At 38.4% G+C, this 17,561-nt stretch overlaps 4 protein-coding genes and 2 non-coding genes across 9 annotated transcripts; 5 read left to right on the forward strand and 1 right to left on the reverse strand.

Moving 5' to 3' along the window:
• Window positions 1-855: 855 nt before the first annotated feature.
• TRNAL-UAG lies at window positions 856-935 on the forward strand. Its single transcript has one exon. It is a non-coding gene; the product is annotated as a tRNA-Leu (tRNA).
• Window positions 936-1,021: 86 nt separating this feature from the next.
• LOC103961668 (protein ABHD11) lies at window positions 1,022-3,880 on the forward strand. Its single transcript, XM_009374245.3, has 5 exons — window positions 1,022-1,301; window positions 1,419-1,657; window positions 2,392-2,504; window positions 2,930-3,070; window positions 3,176-3,880. The coding sequence occupies exons 1-5, from the start codon at window positions 1,073-1,075 to the stop codon at window positions 3,423-3,425; spliced, it is 972 nt and encodes a 323-aa protein (XP_009372520.2). The 5' UTR covers window positions 1,022-1,072; the 3' UTR covers window positions 3,426-3,880.
• Window positions 3,881-4,639: 759 nt separating this feature from the next.
• LOC103961666 (glutathione hydrolase 1) lies at window positions 4,640-7,481 on the reverse strand. 2 transcript variants are annotated; one of them, XM_009374243.3, is made up of 7 exons: window positions 7,295-7,481; window positions 6,738-7,078; window positions 6,140-6,655; window positions 5,769-6,004; window positions 5,416-5,677; window positions 5,191-5,328; window positions 4,640-5,107 (listed from the first exon to the last, which is right to left on the reverse strand). In XM_009374243.3, exons 1-7 carry the CDS (start codon window positions 7,299-7,301, stop codon window positions 4,874-4,876), a joined length of 1,734 nt encoding a protein of 577 aa, XP_009372518.2. In that variant the 5' UTR covers window positions 7,302-7,481; the 3' UTR covers window positions 4,640-4,873. The 2 variants fall into 2 exon arrangements, with proteins under 2 accessions (XP_009372518.2, XP_009372517.2); XM_009374242.3 differs by having other exon boundaries at window positions 7,162-7,305.
• A 4,572-nt stretch (window positions 7,482-12,053) lies between these two features.
• Window positions 12,054-14,015, forward strand: LOC103961665 (40S ribosomal protein S14). 3 transcript variants are annotated; one of them, XM_048567972.1, is made up of 6 exons: window positions 12,054-12,214; window positions 12,483-12,593; window positions 12,690-12,735; window positions 13,078-13,163; window positions 13,282-13,411; window positions 13,707-14,015. In XM_048567972.1, the coding sequence occupies exons 1-6, from the start codon at window positions 12,212-12,214 to the stop codon at window positions 13,772-13,774; spliced, it is 444 nt and encodes a 147-aa protein (XP_048423929.1). In that variant the 5' UTR covers window positions 12,054-12,211; the 3' UTR covers window positions 13,775-14,015. The 3 variants fall into 3 exon arrangements, with proteins under 3 accessions (XP_048423929.1, XP_048423930.1, XP_009372515.2); XM_048567973.1 differs by having other exon boundaries at window positions 12,486-12,593; XM_009374240.3 differs by having other exon boundaries at window positions 12,062-12,214; window positions 12,474-12,593.
• Window positions 14,016-15,243: 1,228 nt separating this feature from the next.
• On the forward strand, window positions 15,244-17,053 carry LOC103961664 (ubiquitin-60S ribosomal protein L40). Its single transcript, XM_009374238.3, has 4 exons — window positions 15,244-15,488; window positions 15,596-15,698; window positions 16,659-16,725; window positions 16,876-17,053. The coding sequence occupies exons 1-4, from the start codon at window positions 15,299-15,301 to the stop codon at window positions 16,900-16,902; spliced, it is 387 nt and encodes a 128-aa protein (XP_009372513.1). The 5' UTR covers window positions 15,244-15,298; the 3' UTR covers window positions 16,903-17,053.
• Window positions 15,818-15,919, forward strand: LOC125469933. Its single transcript, XR_007252272.1, has one exon. It is a non-coding gene; the product is annotated as a small nucleolar RNA snoR99 (small nucleolar RNA).
• Window positions 17,054-17,561: the final 508 nt, after the last annotated feature.

Here is a 17,561-nt window from a genome sequence, read left to right on the forward strand (position 1 = left end):
TTTGGTCGAAGGGCCATCAGGTTGGTCAAATGTAGCCCCCCTTCTAGCCGTTTTTCGGTGCTCAACTCTTCAATTACAATAATTGATTTAAATTAACCAATAAATTTAAAGTATAAACTTAAAACAATTAAATTATTGAGGGGGGGTTATGTTTAGCTTCCTTCGGTTGAAGATGTTATATGAGTACGACCTGATACTATTTATTATTATTATTATTATTATTATTTTATTTCATTTTTTTACAAGGCTATAATTTTGAACGGAACTATATCTAGCCATATCGATTAGAGATGGCCTTAGTGGCTATTCACGTCTGAGAGCTATGATTGGAGGAAATCATCAGTAAGCTTGACCCATGGGGCAGTCTCTCACAAGGAGTCGGGAATGGATGTAGGTCCGGCACTTGGGGCCTACATTTTGGCAGAAGTGATAGAGTTGCTGCATGAATAGTCGCAAGTAGTCTCTTCATATTTACCAACCAATTTGTATTTAGTTGCAGGATCATTTCCAGTAAGCAAATCAGATTCCATTACTTCCCTGCAATCAGAATTCTGTTATCCATTTAGGCTTCAACAATTATGAATGGATTAGCAATGTGAAGAGCACAAGTTCAATTGGTTATTGCACGATTAATTTTTTTTTCAAACAGATGTTATCTCAATTAGGAGAAATTCTTGCATACAACTATCGCATACGGATTCTCTCCTAACAAGGAGACTCTACACATGAGCCTCTTCATGTGGGAGGACTGTCGTATCCGGAAGCTAATAGTACCTATGAACGACTCACTTTTGTAGATTAACTGAGAAGTATTAGAGTAAATGATAGTTAAATCTGCATGGTTAGCACGAATAGGACAGTTTGGCCGAGTGGTCTAAGGCGCCAGATTTAGGCTCTGGTCCGAAAGGGCGTGGGTTCAAATCCCACAGCTGTCAATTTTTTTTTTTTTTTTTCTTCCAACACTTTCCGTTGGTACTCCCGCGGAAGGTAGAAACGACGTCGTGCAACTCATAATTTAATCTCCTTGTTTCTTCCATCACAGTTGGAATAGTTGACAGTTTTAGCCGTCGTCATGGCTCGGATCCTCGGAAACAAACCGGGTCTTCACCACCTCCTGACCCGATTCACAATCTCACGACGGCCGCTGCAAACCCTGGCCTATGAAGAGCTCCGACCCTCCGACGCGGACCCACAACAACCCTACCGCTCCACCGCTTTCATCCTCCACGGCCTCCTGGGCTCCGCCAGAAACTGGCGAACTTTCTCTCGCTCCCTCCTCTCCAATCTCTCCGATCCATCTGGTCTCTCTCTCTCTCTCTCTCTCTCTCTCTCTTTCCCTCCCTCTCCCCCCCTCCCTCTTCTGCTCCTCTCGATTACTTGATTTCTCCGTTTTTATTGACACAAATTTCCAATTGCAGGTTGGAGATTGGTGCTTGTGGATTTGAGGAACCATGGGAAATCGGCCGAGATCGAAGGTCTGAACCCACCTCATGATTTGGTCAATGCGGCCCGAGATTTGGCTGATTTGGTTGGGACTCAGGGTTGGGACTGGCCCGATGTTGTTCTCGGCCACTCCATGGGCGGTAAGGTTGCTCTGCAATTTGCAGAGAGCTGTGCTCTTGGTGACTATGGCGATTCCGCTAAGCTACCCAAGCAGGTATTCGAGCTTCCCCTCATAAGTTCATCACTTGTGCTTGCTCTTTTGTGCCGAAAGTAGAATTATTTGGGAATATTTTTGAGTTAGTTGTGTAAATTCAAGAGCTTTATCATTAACTAACCAGTACCTTAATATAAGCTCATCGTTCTAGCGAAATGAACAAAATTGGGAAGCTGTTTTTGCTTGCTTGATGCAGGTTGAGTATATAGTGTGAATTAGGATGATATGTTTTCCGTGGGTTGGGGTGTTCGCAAGGCATTTTTGGTTCCGAGAGAGCTCTCACTCGATTGCATGTGTTGCATCTTGGGGATCATCAGGTGGGACTCCGTGTATGTGACTTTTGAGCACTGTGGCTCCTGAACCCTGAATGTTGAAACTTTCCAGCCAAATACTTGTAGGCTTGTAATTTCATTATCATGATTAGTTGGGTTTGTGGATGAAACATGCTTAGTTTCCCCGTTTAGGTTTATGAGAAAGTATTGCTTCGTAGTGCTATGTTTGCCTAATGAACTGAATTGAAACCAAAGTTACCGATTATCTTTCAGATTGGTTTTCCATTTTAATATGACTATGGCCGTCAAATAGGGCCAGCTTAGCCAGTGGCCTAGTAAATTCTAACTTGTAAACTTATATACGAGGGTCAAAGTTTAAGATCATGTGTGATTGAAGGTTCAGTTCCCTTTGCACTTAAAGATATTTTGTGCGCTTTGTACTTTCTTTGTGATCCAGAACAGCTGTGGGTATTGGATTCTGTTCCAGGAGAAGTGAGCCGTGACAAAAGTGATGGGGAAGTTGAGAAAGTTTTGCAGACATTGCAGAGTCTACCTTCGTCAGTTCCATCGCGAAAGTAAAACCTCTTTCTCCTTATGATAGATTATTTTGATATTATTAACTGCATGTATTATGGGGTTATCTGTTCATAAGTAGGTGTCAAGTCGAGTCCTTTATATATATTTTTTTCTTCTTCTGTATGATACCAATTTGGAGACGACAATAATCTGTACATTAAAAGGAGTATTTTAATCAAAGTCATTATGTTTAGTAATGTTGGCACACACAACGCCTGCTCTACTCTCAGATTGCTTCACTCAAGTGAGAGCCTTGGATTCTGTCTAGCTTTACTCTGATTACAGGAGTCTAGATAAATCCATTAGGAGACCATTGTTTTTTCTTCAAAACTTTGTTACATACTGGTGTTACAAAATTATCAAAATGTCACATGACGTTCATGTTTCCAAGTTTTTATGTGATGAATTTGGTTCTTGGCTTCAGATGGCTTGTGAATCATATGATTGAACTTGGATTCTCAAAGTCATTGTCAGAATGGATAGGCACCAACCTCAAGAAACAGGGAGATCACGAGACGTGGACGTTCAATCTCAATGGTGCTGTCCAGATGTTCAAGTCTTACCTGTAAATATCTTATTGATTTGATATCAGTTCTTGGAAGTAGAAAGAATGAATTTTTTCCCCTCCCTCCCCCTTACCTTTCACACTTTCTATGAATCCAAATATCAGGGAGAAGTCCTATTGGCCTCTGTTGGAGCATCCACCAAAAGATATGGCGATAGATGTTGTGCGTGCTGAGAACAGTGATCGTTGGGACCCCGATGTGGTTCAACGGCTTGGAAGCCTTGCCAATAGGGAAGCCAATGGATCAGAGGGAAAGGTTTCAGTTCATGTTCTTCCCCAGTCTGGCCACTGGGTTCACGTGGACAATCCGAAAGGTCTTCTTGAGATTGTGGCACCTAGGATTTCATCCCTTTGATCCGCCACAAGATGCACCGTGGAGTAGAGATTTCGTCATTATCGTTCTACTATTATGGCTGTCATCAGCACCTTCATGGAATGAGTGAGGCTGTGTTAATCATACTTTATGTTTTTTTTTTCTGGGCTAAATGTTTACCATTCTGTTTCATCATACTTTATGTCTATCGTTTGATATCAACGAACAAGAACTCGAAAACCTTGCCACTCGCGAAGCAGATGGATCGGAGGGGAAGGTTTCAGTTCATGTTCTTCCCAAGTCCGGCCATTGGATTCACGTCGACAATCCAAAAGGTTTCCTTGAGATTGTGGCACCTAAGAATTCATTCCTTCGGCCTTAACCATATCGGGTTTAATTTATCTGCCACAGATGATATGTTGTGTAGATAACAATGGTAATTCCAAGTGTTTCGGTTATTCACTTGTAATAAAGCATTTGTGTCTTATTTCTGCTTATCTGTTCTGGTTTTTTGGATTTCATCTAGATTACATTATAAAATAGCTTACTTGTAGCAATGGTTCCGAACTTTATCTTTAGTTTAATTATAGTCTCTAAACTGTTATATTAGTTTCTTTAGTCCTTGAACTTAATAATGTGTTGCAACATTGGTCATTTTTACTAACACAGTCTCTTTTTTTTTCCCGTTAAATTTAGGGTATATTAAAAAATTAAACATAAAACTTAAAAAAACAATAGAAGAAGCTAAAAAACAAATAAAAATTTATAAATGAATATCAAAAACTTAAAACAAAATGAAATTTGAACTATAAAATTAATAAATGAAATGGTTGAACTTTAGCAACTCGTAAATATTAGGCAATGTGATTTCAAATTGGTAGGAAATTGAACTGTGGCTGCACTTAAACAACTAACAAATCACAAACTAAACTACGAAAAAAAATTCCTAATGTATTCAATTTCTTACACAAGAATAATAGATTTTTTTAGGGTTTTTATTTCTCTCTCGTTTCTTTTTTTTTTTTTTAATTCATTTTTAGTGATGTTACTGATGTGTGATGAAGTTTCTAATATACTTCTAAATTCAAAGAAACAATAGGTGGCATTAGTGAAAATGAACGAACATATTGTTAAGTTTGAAGACAAAAAATGACTTTCAAAAAAACATGTCAAGTGATAAATTTTCAGATAAGTTTTCCAATTTTATTGTGTATATGTGTAAAAAAAAAACTATAATCTCGCACAATATTGCTCAATTTATGTAACTTCCTTCGTCGCCTTTTCGAAGGTGACGGAAATTTTTTTGTTAGCATATCCATTGCAAAGGAAGAACCAACATGAACTATGTAGAGTAGAAAACTTGTGAATGAGTCGCTAGCTATAAGAAATAACCAATGGTTTCAACCACAATGTTAAAGGGGGGAGTAGACTAGCGTTGGAACAAGAACAATAACTAGCTTCGATCGCTTCCATTGCACCAGTTTGCAGTTTTAGAAACCAGCCGGAACCCCGCCTTTTCTTGGATCGCTCACTGCCAAAATCTCCGGAGTACCTTCATTTTCCGTCGAAGCCTTGTGAACTATAAACTGGCAAATAGCCCCAGAAGTAAGGGGCTCTAGGATATGGCCCTTCTTTTGTAGGGATTTCCTGATTTGAGTAGGAACTTCAAAGTGATCGCCAGTCACGGACGTCCAATTCTCATAACGAACCACATTAGGTAATAGCTGCTTGCACAGAAATGTTTCAGATTAGTAGTTTTAGTTGAGATTCCGTTTAGCGTACACGTCTCAATAATTCGTTAAATTACCTGATGATAGACCCTTGGAGCCATGACGGAAGAGAGTGGATCCATTCCCCTTGCAAAATGATTCAAGAGAACTTCCGCAGTTGCCGGAATGATGAAGACTCCCCCGCTCGCGCCAACTACAGCATTCAGTTGGTCATCCTGTCACGCATATAAACAAGCCATGTCAACATATTGGGCACGGATACGCTGCATACAAAACGTAAGATTTAGGTGGTTCTGCATTACCTTTAACACTATAGCAGGTGTCATGGACGATAACGGCCTTTTTCCTGGCCGGATAAAATTGGGTGGCGCTGGTGGTGGACTTGCGGAAACATTTCCAGGTATGGAGAAGTCATCCATTTCATTGTTTAAGACTATTCCTGTACTCGATGACAGTATATGTGCACCGAAGTATCCGTTTACAGTAGTCGTCATGGAGACGGCATTTCCCTGAGGATCTACGATAGACAAGTGACTAGTTCCATGATCATTGATCTGACTCCACCTGTTAGGAAATAAGGAGTCATTATCGTCGATGAAACATGATCAAGTGCAAGCAACTAGATAATCAACTTCTTGCCAATCAAAGAATTTACCTGCCACCGTAATGGCTGGGATCAAAAGTCATGTTGTCATATATGGTTTTCTTCATCTGCTCAGCAAACTCAGGAGAAAGCATATCAGCTAGAACTTTAGTCACATTTACAAAGTCAGGATCACCGAGATTCATCCTCACGGCGAAAACATGTTTCAAAGATTCAATTTCTCGATGAATCCAAAGAGGATCCGGAACTCCAGAAGCATTTCCATATTGCGAAAGTATGTTTAGCATCTGTAGAGTGGAATTGACAAGAGTAGTCCATAACGAACCTATTTGAACTGCTTCTTTAATTTGTCAAAAGAGACGAAAACTGAAACAAAACAAAAAAAAAAAGGTGACACTAATCAAGAACAAAGATTTACTCACGAGTATCAACGGAGGACCACCAGAAGGAGGAGGCATAGCCAGTATTTTAAGCCCTAGTGTGTCAGCAGATACCGGCTTTCTCAGCCTTACTCTATAAGTTTGCAAGTCCTTCATTGTCAGTATTCCTCCAAGCTTCTGAACATCTCTAATCAATTTGGACCCAATCGATCCGTTGTACATGGCTACGGGACCAAACTTCGAAATTTGATTGAGTGTCTCTGCCAGTTTTATGTTCCGACATATCTCACCTGTCTGCAAGAGACTCCCATTTGATGTAAATATATGACGAAGTCCCTCGTTTGCCAAGATTCCTGATTCCGCCGTAACCATTTGTCTGTGGAGGTAAGGTGAAATCTTAAATCCCAAACGAGCAAGACGCTCAGCAGGTCTTACAAGCCTATCCCACGAAAGCCTTCCATGTTGTTTCCAAGCTTCATGAAGACCCGCCAGTTCCCCTGGAATTGCTACCGAGAGAGCGCCTGTACCTTTCAGAGTAACATTGGCAGCATACATATTCTGAAAAAACAGTTATCGAATACACTCGAGTGACAACCAATTAAGGCAACGAATTCGGTAAAGCATGTACAGCACAACGAACCTCGGAAGCAAGCAATGGGGCGGTTTCTCTCATATCAAAGGCGTGTGCTTCCCCGCTGGCTAGCCGGACAAGCATGAAGGCGCCGCCTCCAATGCCGCTCGATGCTGGGCTAACAACCCCTAAGCACAGAGCAGCAGCTACTGATACATCAACGGCATTACCGCCTTCGAGAAGAACATCCTTCCCGATTCTAGAACACCGGCGATCATCAGTGGCAACCGCACCGTGGCGTACTGAAATGACCTCCGGCCTACTTTTGGCGGAACCACTCGTAGCACTCCAAGTAGGAAGCAACAGTGAAAGGAACACAAGTGCAATGGTAAGCAACGACATCATCCAATCTACAACAAACAGAAACAGAAACACATTCTGATCAACTCTCACTCCATGCATATATACATATAATATATATATAAAGACTTACCAGAATTTCCCATTGGAGTTGGTGATCAAATGAAACAGGGGATGATGGAATTCAAAACCAAATTTTCTGTTTGCTATTTTTTCGATTTGTAAGTAAAAATAAAAAAAGAAGAAAAAATGTCAGTGTGACTCACATGACATGGTGAGAGTGTAAAATGCTCAGATTTTTTCAGCCAGCGTCGTCGTCTCGCCTTTTTCCTCTGCCTTTCGACCAGCAGGAGTCGTCCTCAATAGTAAATGGTGGTCCAAACTGTCAAATGCGCGCACCTACCAAAACCACATAGCACGCCATTTTCGAAATTATCTGTATCCTCTGTATCGGATTCGGATAGTCAAAGACTAGTTCAATCACCAACAGGATCCTCTCCGGATCTTTTTGGTGAGGATCTTGGAATCTGTCAATATTATCTGTTTATTGTATATTATACCGTCAATTTTTGTTAAGTACTGATTATGTTTAATTTTAAATAAAAAATATTTAAAATAATTTCTGATCGTAAGATTGACGAATTCCCATAATCTGCATAAAAAGTACCCGACGAGAATCCGGTTCGTTCAATCATTCAGTAGTTTAGATATTCAACGTAGAGAGTGAGAATGTTGAAAAGTTTGAGGTTTGTGGGGTCGAGTTCGGAACCGCACATCGCCACGTAGTGGGCGGCTAGCAAGGAGCAAATTGGTAACCAGGTAGTCTAGGTTCGTGGAGTAATTTTATTTTCTAACAAACTATATTATTCATATTTTTTAAATCGGAGCTTCAAATTAGTTTCGGTCAGAATCAAATTTAAAAGTTTTTATTTACAAAGAATGCAATATGCAAGCATTCGTAAGGCAACAATAATTTTTCGCTCAAGAAGGGGGCCTATGACACCAAAAGCATCATTCTTTTGCACAAAGTAAGAATCATGGTTGCAAACAGCAATCATGATTTTGTTGAACAAATGTTGTTGCATCTAAAACGACATCTGAAGTACACATCAAGGAACACACTGTTACGGTTAAAATAATCGTCCAAAAGATCCGTACCTCATTGTTGCCTCAATGTTTGTGGAATGCCTAGGCCTGGAGATCTTAGCCATAACTTGGATGACTCGACGGAAATGTGAGGCTCTTTGGCTATTTGCTTCGTCATCTTTCCTTCTACACTCCTCATCTTCTTCCTCTTCCATTTCATTTCTCCCTCCTAGAGATTGAACATTTTTTCCCTTTGCTTAAACAATTCTTCCTCTTACTCATCGATTTCCCATAACATCCTTGAAGAAAACATTGTAAGAAGGAAGGAGAAATTATGAATAAGGATAGAGATTTTGAGAGATTTTGATTTTGGTGTGTGATTTCTTAGGATAGATGGTGGGTTATATGGAGAAAATCATAAAGGATTACGTTGTAAATAATGCCACGTGGTATGTTGTGATTCGTTAAAAAATTTATCGAAATTTATCCTGAAAGATTTTAAACAAATTGTGACACGTGGTGCAACGAGATTGGTTAAAAATCTTATCGGAAATCTATCATCAACGATTCTAAAAAGGTAACGACACGTAGTGCAACAGAATTTGATAAAAATCTTATCGAAAACTATCACAAAAAATTGTACTTTCGGACAATGACAAGTGGTGTAACGAGACCGGTTAAAAATCATATCTTAAATTACTGTTTAATATTTATTGCCATGACTATTTAATTTAGATGTGGAGATGCAAAAGACAATTACTGTTCATTAAATACAATTATTATTTATTGGAAGGGATTCAATTGTCAATTGTCATGGCAAGCCCTTACGTACTGGAATTGCTCTAAGAGCAGTTCCAGCGTGGTCCATTGTCCCTAGGGGCAATCCACTATGCTATGCATGCAGTGAACAGTAATTGCCATTAATGAACAGTAATCGTCTTTTGCATCTCCACCCCTGCACTCAATAGCCCTGACAATTCGTAATAAAATATTAATATATTTTTTTATTTATAAAATAATACAAAATAATTTTATTTGTAATTTCGGATAAGATTTTTAATCGTTATCGTTGTGCTACATGTCATTATTCAAAAAGACAATAGCAATAAAATATTAGTATTTTTTTTATTTATAAAATAATTCAGAATAATTTTATTCGTAATTTCGGATAAGGTTTTTAATTGTTCTCGTTACGCCACGTGTCATTATCCGAAAAGATAATTATTGGTGATGGATTTCCGATAAGATTTTTAATCGTTCTCATTGCGCCACGTGTCATTATCCGAAAAAACAATTATTGGTGATGGATTTCTGATAAGATTTTGAACCAATCACGTCGCGCCATGTGTCACAATCTGTTTACAATCTTTGAGGATAGATTTTCACCAGATTTTTAATGAATGACAGCATGCCACGTGACATTATCTACAACCTAATCCTTTATGAATCCTTCATATAATCCACCATCCATCCTCATAAATTTCACACCAGTGGAAATTGAAACAAGCTGATGATAATTAAGTTCATTAGTGTTTGTTTTTATTTGGTGTGTTTTTTTTAGTTCATTTAGTGAGTTTTTTTTTTTTTTTGGGTATGTTGATGTAATTTGATTTGGTGTGTGTTGATGTAATTTTATTTGGTGTGTGTTGATTAATTTTATTTGGTGTGTTTAAATATGTTTTGAATAAAGATTCTCTTAGTATAAATAAATTACCAAATTAAATAAATATACTCTTAGTTTAAATAAAGTACTAAATTCAATAAATTGGAAACAACATAAAGTACTCTATTCAATAAATAAGAAATTACAACCCAAATTAATTGGAAAATTATGGGCTCTAGTTACAAACAAAGTGATTGGAAAATTATGGGTTCGTGAATGGATAATTATCACCTAACCAATTTGTGGTGCTAGGATGATCTTCTCTTGTCGTGCTAGGACCATCTCTTCTTGCTCTCGCTTCTCTTGCACGCCTCCTTCACACCACGTCCGCTTTCTCCGACTTCCAAAAATATTTAGAGTTTGGAGACTTCCCTTCTAAAGGCTCCTTCATAATGTCACGATCTCGTTGAGCCATTCTTTCTTCTCTAACCTGTTCCCTTTCTTGCCGAAGTAGTTATCTTTCTCTCTCATTAGCTTGAAATTCTTTCTCAATAGCTGCAACTTTTGCATCCTCTTTAGCCTTATCAGCCTCAAATTTAGTCATTTCCCGAGCCAAACTCAATTCACCTTGGCGGGCAAGTTCTTCCATATACTTTGCATAATCATTCTTGGAAGCATTACCTTTTCTCTTTGAAGCCTTCTTACCTTGTTGAGGTCTAATTGGAAAACAGGTCGACCCCGATGCTTGTTCAACGGGGGGCGTTTCTTCTGCATCATCTTCATCATCATCATACGAGGCATGATCGGGCATATAGTGTAGAGGGGTGCTGTTAAAGGTCACTTCTGGACCGATAGGCACAACTTTGAATTTAGGACAATCTTTGACAATATTCCAACACTCCCACCGGTTGAACGATTTGTTTTTGCTTGTGGTTTTGGCATTATACCAAGCTTGTGCTTGAAGCTCCTACACAATGCGGGAGAATAAATAGTTATAATCAAAGTAGGTAATGTAAATTTGGGTATAGTACAAACAAATAAAAATTATATCGTTACTTGATCCGCTAAACTTTCCGCTAAACTTTCCCCACTTGGAAGATTAGCACTAGCTTGTACCAATACGTCTCTCCACGTACTAAATGATTTGCTCAGTAGTCTCCAACGACTGGACAAAGATTTTTTGGTTCTTTTCCTAGCAATTTTCTCAACATAATTGGTATGAATAAGACCCCACCTTTCTCTCAACTGCATCTCATTACCCGAAATCGGATCATGAGTAACTTTAACCCAGCTAGTACACAACGTAACATCTTCAATAAGCATCCAATTCGTACCTGCATCATTAGCCATTTTCTTGGAAAAAAAATTGGATTGAAACTTTGAGAGAACGGTAGGTATTTAAGAAAGTATGAAATTGAATTGAAACTTGACAATATATGAAATTAGATTTATAGAAAAGTAAATATATAAAAGTATGAAATTGAATTCAAACTTGACAATATATGTTGAATTTATAGAAAAGTAAATATATAAAACTATGAAATTGGATTCAAACTTGACAATATATGAAATTGGATTGAAACTTTGAGAAGATATGAAATTGTTGTGTAAGATGGAAGATAATAAGAAGGTATTTATAAAAAAATAAAATCAATTTTTTTTTTAATTTTTCAAATGTTTTTTTTTCGGGTTTTTAATAATTTTTCACATTTTTTTTAGATTTTTATTCACCTAATTAATCTATACCGTTGGATTTAAACCAATTTGAATTCTAACACTTCAGATTGTGCCACGTGGCATAACGGCAACATTTCTGATTTTTTAACTATTTCTTCTTTTTTTATTTTTTATTTTTAAAGTCTAAAGACATGGACCGTTGATCTCAAATCTAACGGCTGTTGATAAATGAAGTTTTCTTTATTTTTTTTTACCGTTGGAAATCCAACGGTCCAAAATTTATATTTGTTGTAATCCAACGGCTGTGGGGAAGCCACGTGGCTCCCCAATGATAAGATTTTTGAGTGCGCCAGGGGCCCAATGTCTGATTTTATGTCGGATTACGTGCGTCCACGCCGGCTTGAAGTCCACGCGCCTGACAAAAAAAATAAAAAAAGTGCGGCTGACGTCTCCCTGACGTCAGCCCACGTCAAATGGCCATCGGGCGCTCTAGCTAGAACGAATCCACGGCCCACTTGCTCAGGCCTGCTCTGGCTCCATTGCCAGCTCCCGCTGGACTTCCTCCCTCGGGCAATGGCCCACTGTTCCTCAGCCCGTCCCTCCAGCGGCTCCTCCCGCCGGAGCTGCTCGAAGGTAAGCTCCCAAACGCGATTACTTTAATAAGGGCAATGAGGTCATTTAGTTGCCCGGAATGCAAAACCCTAACTATAAAACAACCGAAATACGCAGGCAGGGTTTCTGGAAGCGCTGAGATTCTGCCGGAGCGTCGTCTTTCTGAATAGTCTGTGACCTCTTACCAAATCATTTGCTCACAGCCATGGTAAACCCTCTCTCTCCCTTTCTCTCCTCTCTGTATTTTTAGTGATTTATCCAATCTGGTTGCCGAGAAATTGAAAGTAAAATATGATCAGAAAATACTCTTTTTCCCCCCTTATTTTCTCGCCAACCAAACACATAACGAATTGTTGGATTGGAGAAGACTAATACTGTTTGGATTTATAGATTTACTGTGCAAGTACTGTGATAAATTATTTTATTTGGTATATATTTTTATTTGTATTTTTCGATTGTTTTTGTGGTCGAGGAAGAAGACCAGGGAGCCGAAGGAGGATAATGTTACACTTGGACCTGTTCTCCGTGACGGAGAGCATGCTTTCGGTGTTGCTCATATTTTTGCCTCCTTCAATGATACCTTCATTGTAAGTCCCATATTTTTCGGTTTGGATGTGATTATCACTTCCATTTGGAGTTGAATTTATATGTGAAATTGTTGGTTTCGGTGTTTCTAATCGCAGCATGTGACTGACTTGTCCGGTAGGGAGACTCTTGTTCGCATCACCGGTAAACTCTTAAACATCTATCTAAAAAATTGTTACTTGAAATAGTTGTTTGTGTTGTTTGATTTGCAACTGCATGGTTGGATGTCCTCCCCGGTAAATTTGTATACCCGTAGTTGATTGCCGAGCTATGTTATCGAAGCTCAGTGATGGCAATTTTCAAATATGAATGCCTCTGTTTTTTCATTTGTTGGTGTTCTTCTTAAACCGTTCCTTTTCCATAATGCGATGAATAGAAGTGACCGTTAATTGTAGTGTCCTGGCATACTCTGTTAGAAGATGATTTTCTGTTGATTATTCCACTGCTGTTGCTAAAATACTTGATTGCCTTTTTTCTTAATTTCAGGTGGTATGAAGGTGAAAGCTGATAGGGATGAATCATCGCCTTATGCCGCTATGCTTGCCGCTCAGGATGTTTCTCAACGTTGCAAGGTTTACCTGCCTTTTATTGCAGACTGAGTTTTATGATTTACATCCCTCTTTGATATCTATTTTCTGAGTTCTAATAAGTAATAATAAAATTAATTTGTTTTGCTGGCTGATTTTGCAGGAGCTTGGCATTACTGCTCTACATATAAAGCTCCGGGCTACTGGAGGGAACAAGACCAAGGCTCCTGGTCCAGGTGCCCAATCAGCACTCAGAGCCCTTGCTCGTTCTGGCATGAGAATTGGCCGCATTGGTAATTTCCTTTCCCCTTTCATCTCTCTGTGGCCTTGATAAATTTATAATGCATCAACATCCCTTTTTCATTGTCTGCCAATCTCGTATTAAATGTGTATTGTTCCACTTGTGATGCCGAGACTTTGGGAGCGATGATCAGTGATTATGGAACTTCGTTTTCTTCAAATGACATATTTTTGGTGCTTTTCTTGTTAAAAAAAAGAAAAAAGAACATTTGTGTGCTTGCTTGTAATGTTCGATCATGAGAATAGTTATCTTTGCAGTCGTTGATTTTTGTTTTTCTGTTTTGACAGAGGATGTGACTCCAATTCCCACCGATAGTACTCGTAGAAAGGGTGGTAGAAGGGGAAGAAGGTTGTAATTTCTTACCTCGCCTTCAACTGTGTCGTGTTCTGCTGCTGCTCGGTTTCAGTAGATTCATTTATTTTGGATCAAACTATTATCATCAGCCATTCGATCAACGAAGATGTAGTTTTGAACTCAGATTATTTTGGCGGAGAAGAGAATTATAATTTCGTTTGGTTGGTGATGAGCTTTACACACAACTAATGATGGTATTCCTGTTATCTATATATGGTTTAAAATCTAGTACGTTGGTTCTACGTTCTGTTCCTGGTGGACCTGAAAAGTTTCAGTCGCCATTTATCATGATATGCAGCAACTTAGTAGACGCAAGTGTTTTGAGTCTTCCCTCACATCTATACATCAATTTTAACTGCAAAATTACACAGCGCAAGTAGCAGCAATAAATCTGTTTTGTTATTTTGTTACAGAAATGATATATGTTAATTGAGTTGTTATTATATCATCGTTGTCTTGTCATTATGTCCTTATTTTATGTCCTTCATATATGATCAATACGGCATCATTGTTGAAAGCTGAACGTGGAGAAAAAAAAGTCAAAAAATGTTTATTTGAACTGATTGTCAATTACAAGTGCATTCACACGATTTTTCCTCTTGAATCGTGTTTCTATGACAATAAATCAATGACATGCAGATAAGAAAGTAACACATGCCTATGTTTTAGTTGACACATATTGTCACTTGTGATTAGGGGTGGACATTGGGTGGGTTGGTTTGGTTGGACTTGAACTCGTTGATCAACCTAACATGCTCAAGTTGGAATCGTTCACTCTTTTTCACCCAATAAAATGGGCAAACCAACCACTCAAACCATTCTTAAGTGGGTTGAGTTGGGTTGGTTTTACAGATTGGAGTTAATTGGTTTATTCTAATGCAATTATGAGTAATAAATAATCAATACCTACTTTAAATTAGGCCTAAATAATATAAACTTGATGTTGTTATATCCCTACATATGACTAATACATACCTTTCACTATTCAAAACAAGTTTTAATAAAAAAAATATTTAAAAGTTACTAAATTTAGTTATATATCTATATATCTATCTAATATACGTATGTTTAAGAATTATTTTTATTTGGGTGGATTGGTTTTAATTGCGTAAATAGTATTCCATCCTAATCTAACCACCAACTTATTGAATGAGTGATCCGGTTTTTCCTCAAAATAAATTTTTAATGTTCAGAACCCAACCCAACCCATATATGGTGGTTGGTAGATGACTATGGTTATTCGTTTTTCAATAACAATGTGACATCAGTTCATTCAACACACATTATAATTAGAATATTTATTTTCTATTTTATCTATAATTACATAAAAAATAGTAGTTATAGTTTTTAAAAACAGGCCCAAATACCCACACTTTTTAGCAAGTGGCCCAGTATACCGGGTCCTTCCTGGCAAGCCTCGACTCCAAAGCGAGATGCCCCGAAGAAATGAAACCCTAGAAGCTGATTATAAAACCCTAACGAAGCCATTTCCGCCTCTCAGAGTCACAGCCCAACGAACCTCGAGATGCAGATTTTCGTGAAAACCCTAACCGGGAAGACCATCACTCTCGAGGTCGAGAGCAGCGACACTATCGACAATGTCAAGGCCAAGATCCAGGACAAGGAGGGCATTCCCCCGGACCAGCAGCGCCTGATCTTCGCTGGCAAGCAGCTCGAAGACGGCCGAACCCTAGCTGACTACAACATCCAGAAAGGTCGGTCTCCCATTTTCCTAGTGTTTTTAATTTTGGGGATATTTTTTTCAATTGTTTGGATTTGCTTACGGAGTCTGATTTGAATTGATTGCTCTGTTGTGATTCAGAGTCGACTCTTCATCTGGTGCTGAGACTCCGGGGAGGAATTATCGAGCCTTCTCTGATGGCTTTGGCTCGCAAGTACAATCAGGAGAAGATGATTTGCAGAAAGTAATTATCTTTTTTTCACCTTAATCTGTTTATTTATGGCAAATTAATGTATTTTTTTGTTGTTGTGAATTTAGTGATTAATTTTGTGGGACAATTACTTAGCCTCCCTTTCAGATAGAGTGCAATTGAGGTTATACTCGTCCCGATATAAATTTTCCATTCTCTTAACTTTGTCAGCTGGACTCATTTATTTTCAGTTGATTTTCTTGAGTGGAACATTGATTAATTGTTCTTATATTGTATAGCATTGTTATGTAAAAACAATTACTGACTGTTGTACTTATATCCTACTTTAAGCTATCGACTCATGATTTAATTAATGATGTTTTCGACATGAAGATATCAAATTTGGTTTTGAGATTTTGACTGAAGGAATGAGGCTTTTCCTAAGTGGCAAATGGCTAGGCCTTTTTTTGTGTACTTTTCCGAGCAAGTTAGATTCTATGCTTGTTTCCAATAGGAAATTCCATTTTATTAACTTTACGGTATATTTGTTGGTTTGGCGTTGTTATGTTCTTGTCTCTCGTCCTTCATTGTTGAGAATTACTTAGCCTCCTTTTTTTCAGGTGTATTGAGTTTATCCTGCCTCAACAATTATTTCTATCCATTAATCGTGTTGGCTGAGATCAATTGTTTTCAGTTGGTGTTCATGGGTGGAACATCCTGTTGTTTTTTGTGTTTACTTAATATATTTTGCATGATGTGATTGATTGAAATGTGTAATTTTGATCTTAGATCTTAACTAGTGTTTCGACCTCGTCAACAAGGCTTTTCCTTTGGTTGATTTAAATACCTTTACACTACGTAAAGTTGATTGATACTGTGTTGGACATGTAAATTATTGTGTATCTTGCCATTGTTTTTTCCCTTGTAGTTTTTCAACACTTGATTTTGCATGCGAGAATCCCAAACAGATTGTTCTGCTGACATGTAATTTTTTTTGTCTCCCTTGTTTGTTAGGTGCTATGCTCGTCTGCATCCGAGGGCAGTGAACTGCAGGAAGAAGAAGTGTGGCCACAGCAACCAGGTAGATTTATTTTTCTGTGGAGTATGCAGCGTTGCTATTTGCGTACTGCATTTGAAATTCGATCATAGAATTGAATATGATCGTGATTGATATGCTGTGGATCAGTTTTACGTTCTAAGTGACTGAAACTTAAATCTTTGTTTCTTGCAGTTGAGGCCCAAGAAGAAGATCAAGTAGAGTGTCGGGCGAATATTTTGTTACTTTTGTCTAGACTAGAGTTTGAATTTTTGTAATTCAGTTAACGTCATTTGCCATGTATCGGAGTTGAATTACTGCGGTTTATATTAACATTTGATGGATATTGGGATAATTTTGATCTCTTGTTTTATATCTGTTTTATCGTTTTGATCAAGTTTTGTGGGATGTGGATTTGGACGAAGGTTTTTTAGCTTCTGTTTCGTCTTCTTTGCTTTTTTTCAGGAACTTGTTGGAAGCCTTCATTTGCCCCTCTATTGCCTTCCCTCGCTTCACACTCTACGTCTTGTTTTCGCTGATAGACAATCTTTTTGTTCATTCGATTTGCAGAAAAAGATACCGCCCCCTCTCCCCCTGGGTCTTCAGCCGGTTCCCAACCCTTCTTGGGTGGTGGTTTCCTGAGCTGTCACAGTTTTCCTAATATCTCCTCTGCCCTCTCCTATTCTTCCCTCTCTTTCTTTTCACACAGCCTATTCGACAAGATTCAATAATCTCTCTTTCATTTTGGTTCATGCAAGTGCCACCCATTTCAAAAGCAAGTTTCCGCTTATTCACTCCAAGGGGCGCAGAACCGAGACTGTTGTCTCGATTCGGGTCTTTGTACCGCCTCCTTGGAGTGCCGAATCTTGGATCAGATTCTG

Source organism: the organism of the source record quoted next, unplaced genomic scaffold (assembly GCF_019419815.1).
Source record: "Pyrus x bretschneideri cultivar Hongxiangsu unplaced genomic scaffold, Pyrus_bretschneideri_v1 Contig47, whole genome shotgun sequence".
In the NCBI taxonomy this organism is placed as follows: Eukaryota; Viridiplantae; Streptophyta; class Magnoliopsida; order Rosales; family Rosaceae; genus Pyrus; species Pyrus x bretschneideri.

Bases quoted from the DNA above. Each gene is read 5' to 3' on its own strand.
- LOC103961668 (XM_009374245.3), top strand. From the start codon at position 1,073: ATGGCTCGGATCCTCGGAAACAAACCGGGTCTTCACCACCTCCTGACC. The intron at 1,302-1,418 runs GTCTCTCTCTCT...TTCCAATTGCAG, and splicing joins CAATCTCTCCGATCCATCTG to GTTGGAGATTGGTGCTTGTG. The intron at 1,658-2,391 runs GTATTCGAGCTT...GATCCAGAACAG, and splicing joins CCGCTAAGCTACCCAAGCAG to CTGTGGGTATTGGATTCTGT.
- LOC103961666 (XM_009374242.3), bottom strand. The intron at 5,678-5,768 runs GTAAATTCTTTG...ATTTCCTAACAG, and splicing joins CCCAGCCATTACGGTGGCAG to GTGGAGTCAGATCAATGATC. The intron at 5,329-5,415 runs GTAATGCAGAAC...TATGCGTGACAG, and splicing joins CACCTGCTATAGTGTTAAAG to GATGACCAACTGAATGCTGT.
- LOC103961665 (XM_009374240.3), top strand. The intron at 12,594-12,689 runs GTAAGTCCCATA...TTCTAATCGCAG, and splicing joins CCTTCAATGATACCTTCATT to CATGTGACTGACTTGTCCGG. The intron at 13,164-13,281 runs GTTTACCTGCCT...CTGATTTTGCAG, and splicing joins ATGTTTCTCAACGTTGCAAG to GAGCTTGGCATTACTGCTCT.
- LOC103961664 (XM_009374238.3), top strand. From the start codon at position 15,299: ATGCAGATTTTCGTGAAAACCCTAACCGGGAAGACCATCACTCTCGAG. The intron at 15,489-15,595 runs GTCGGTCTCCCA...GTTGTGATTCAG, and splicing joins TGACTACAACATCCAGAAAG to AGTCGACTCTTCATCTGGTG. The intron at 16,726-16,875 runs GTAGATTTATTT...TGTTTCTTGCAG, and splicing joins AGTGTGGCCACAGCAACCAG to TTGAGGCCCAAGAAGAAGAT.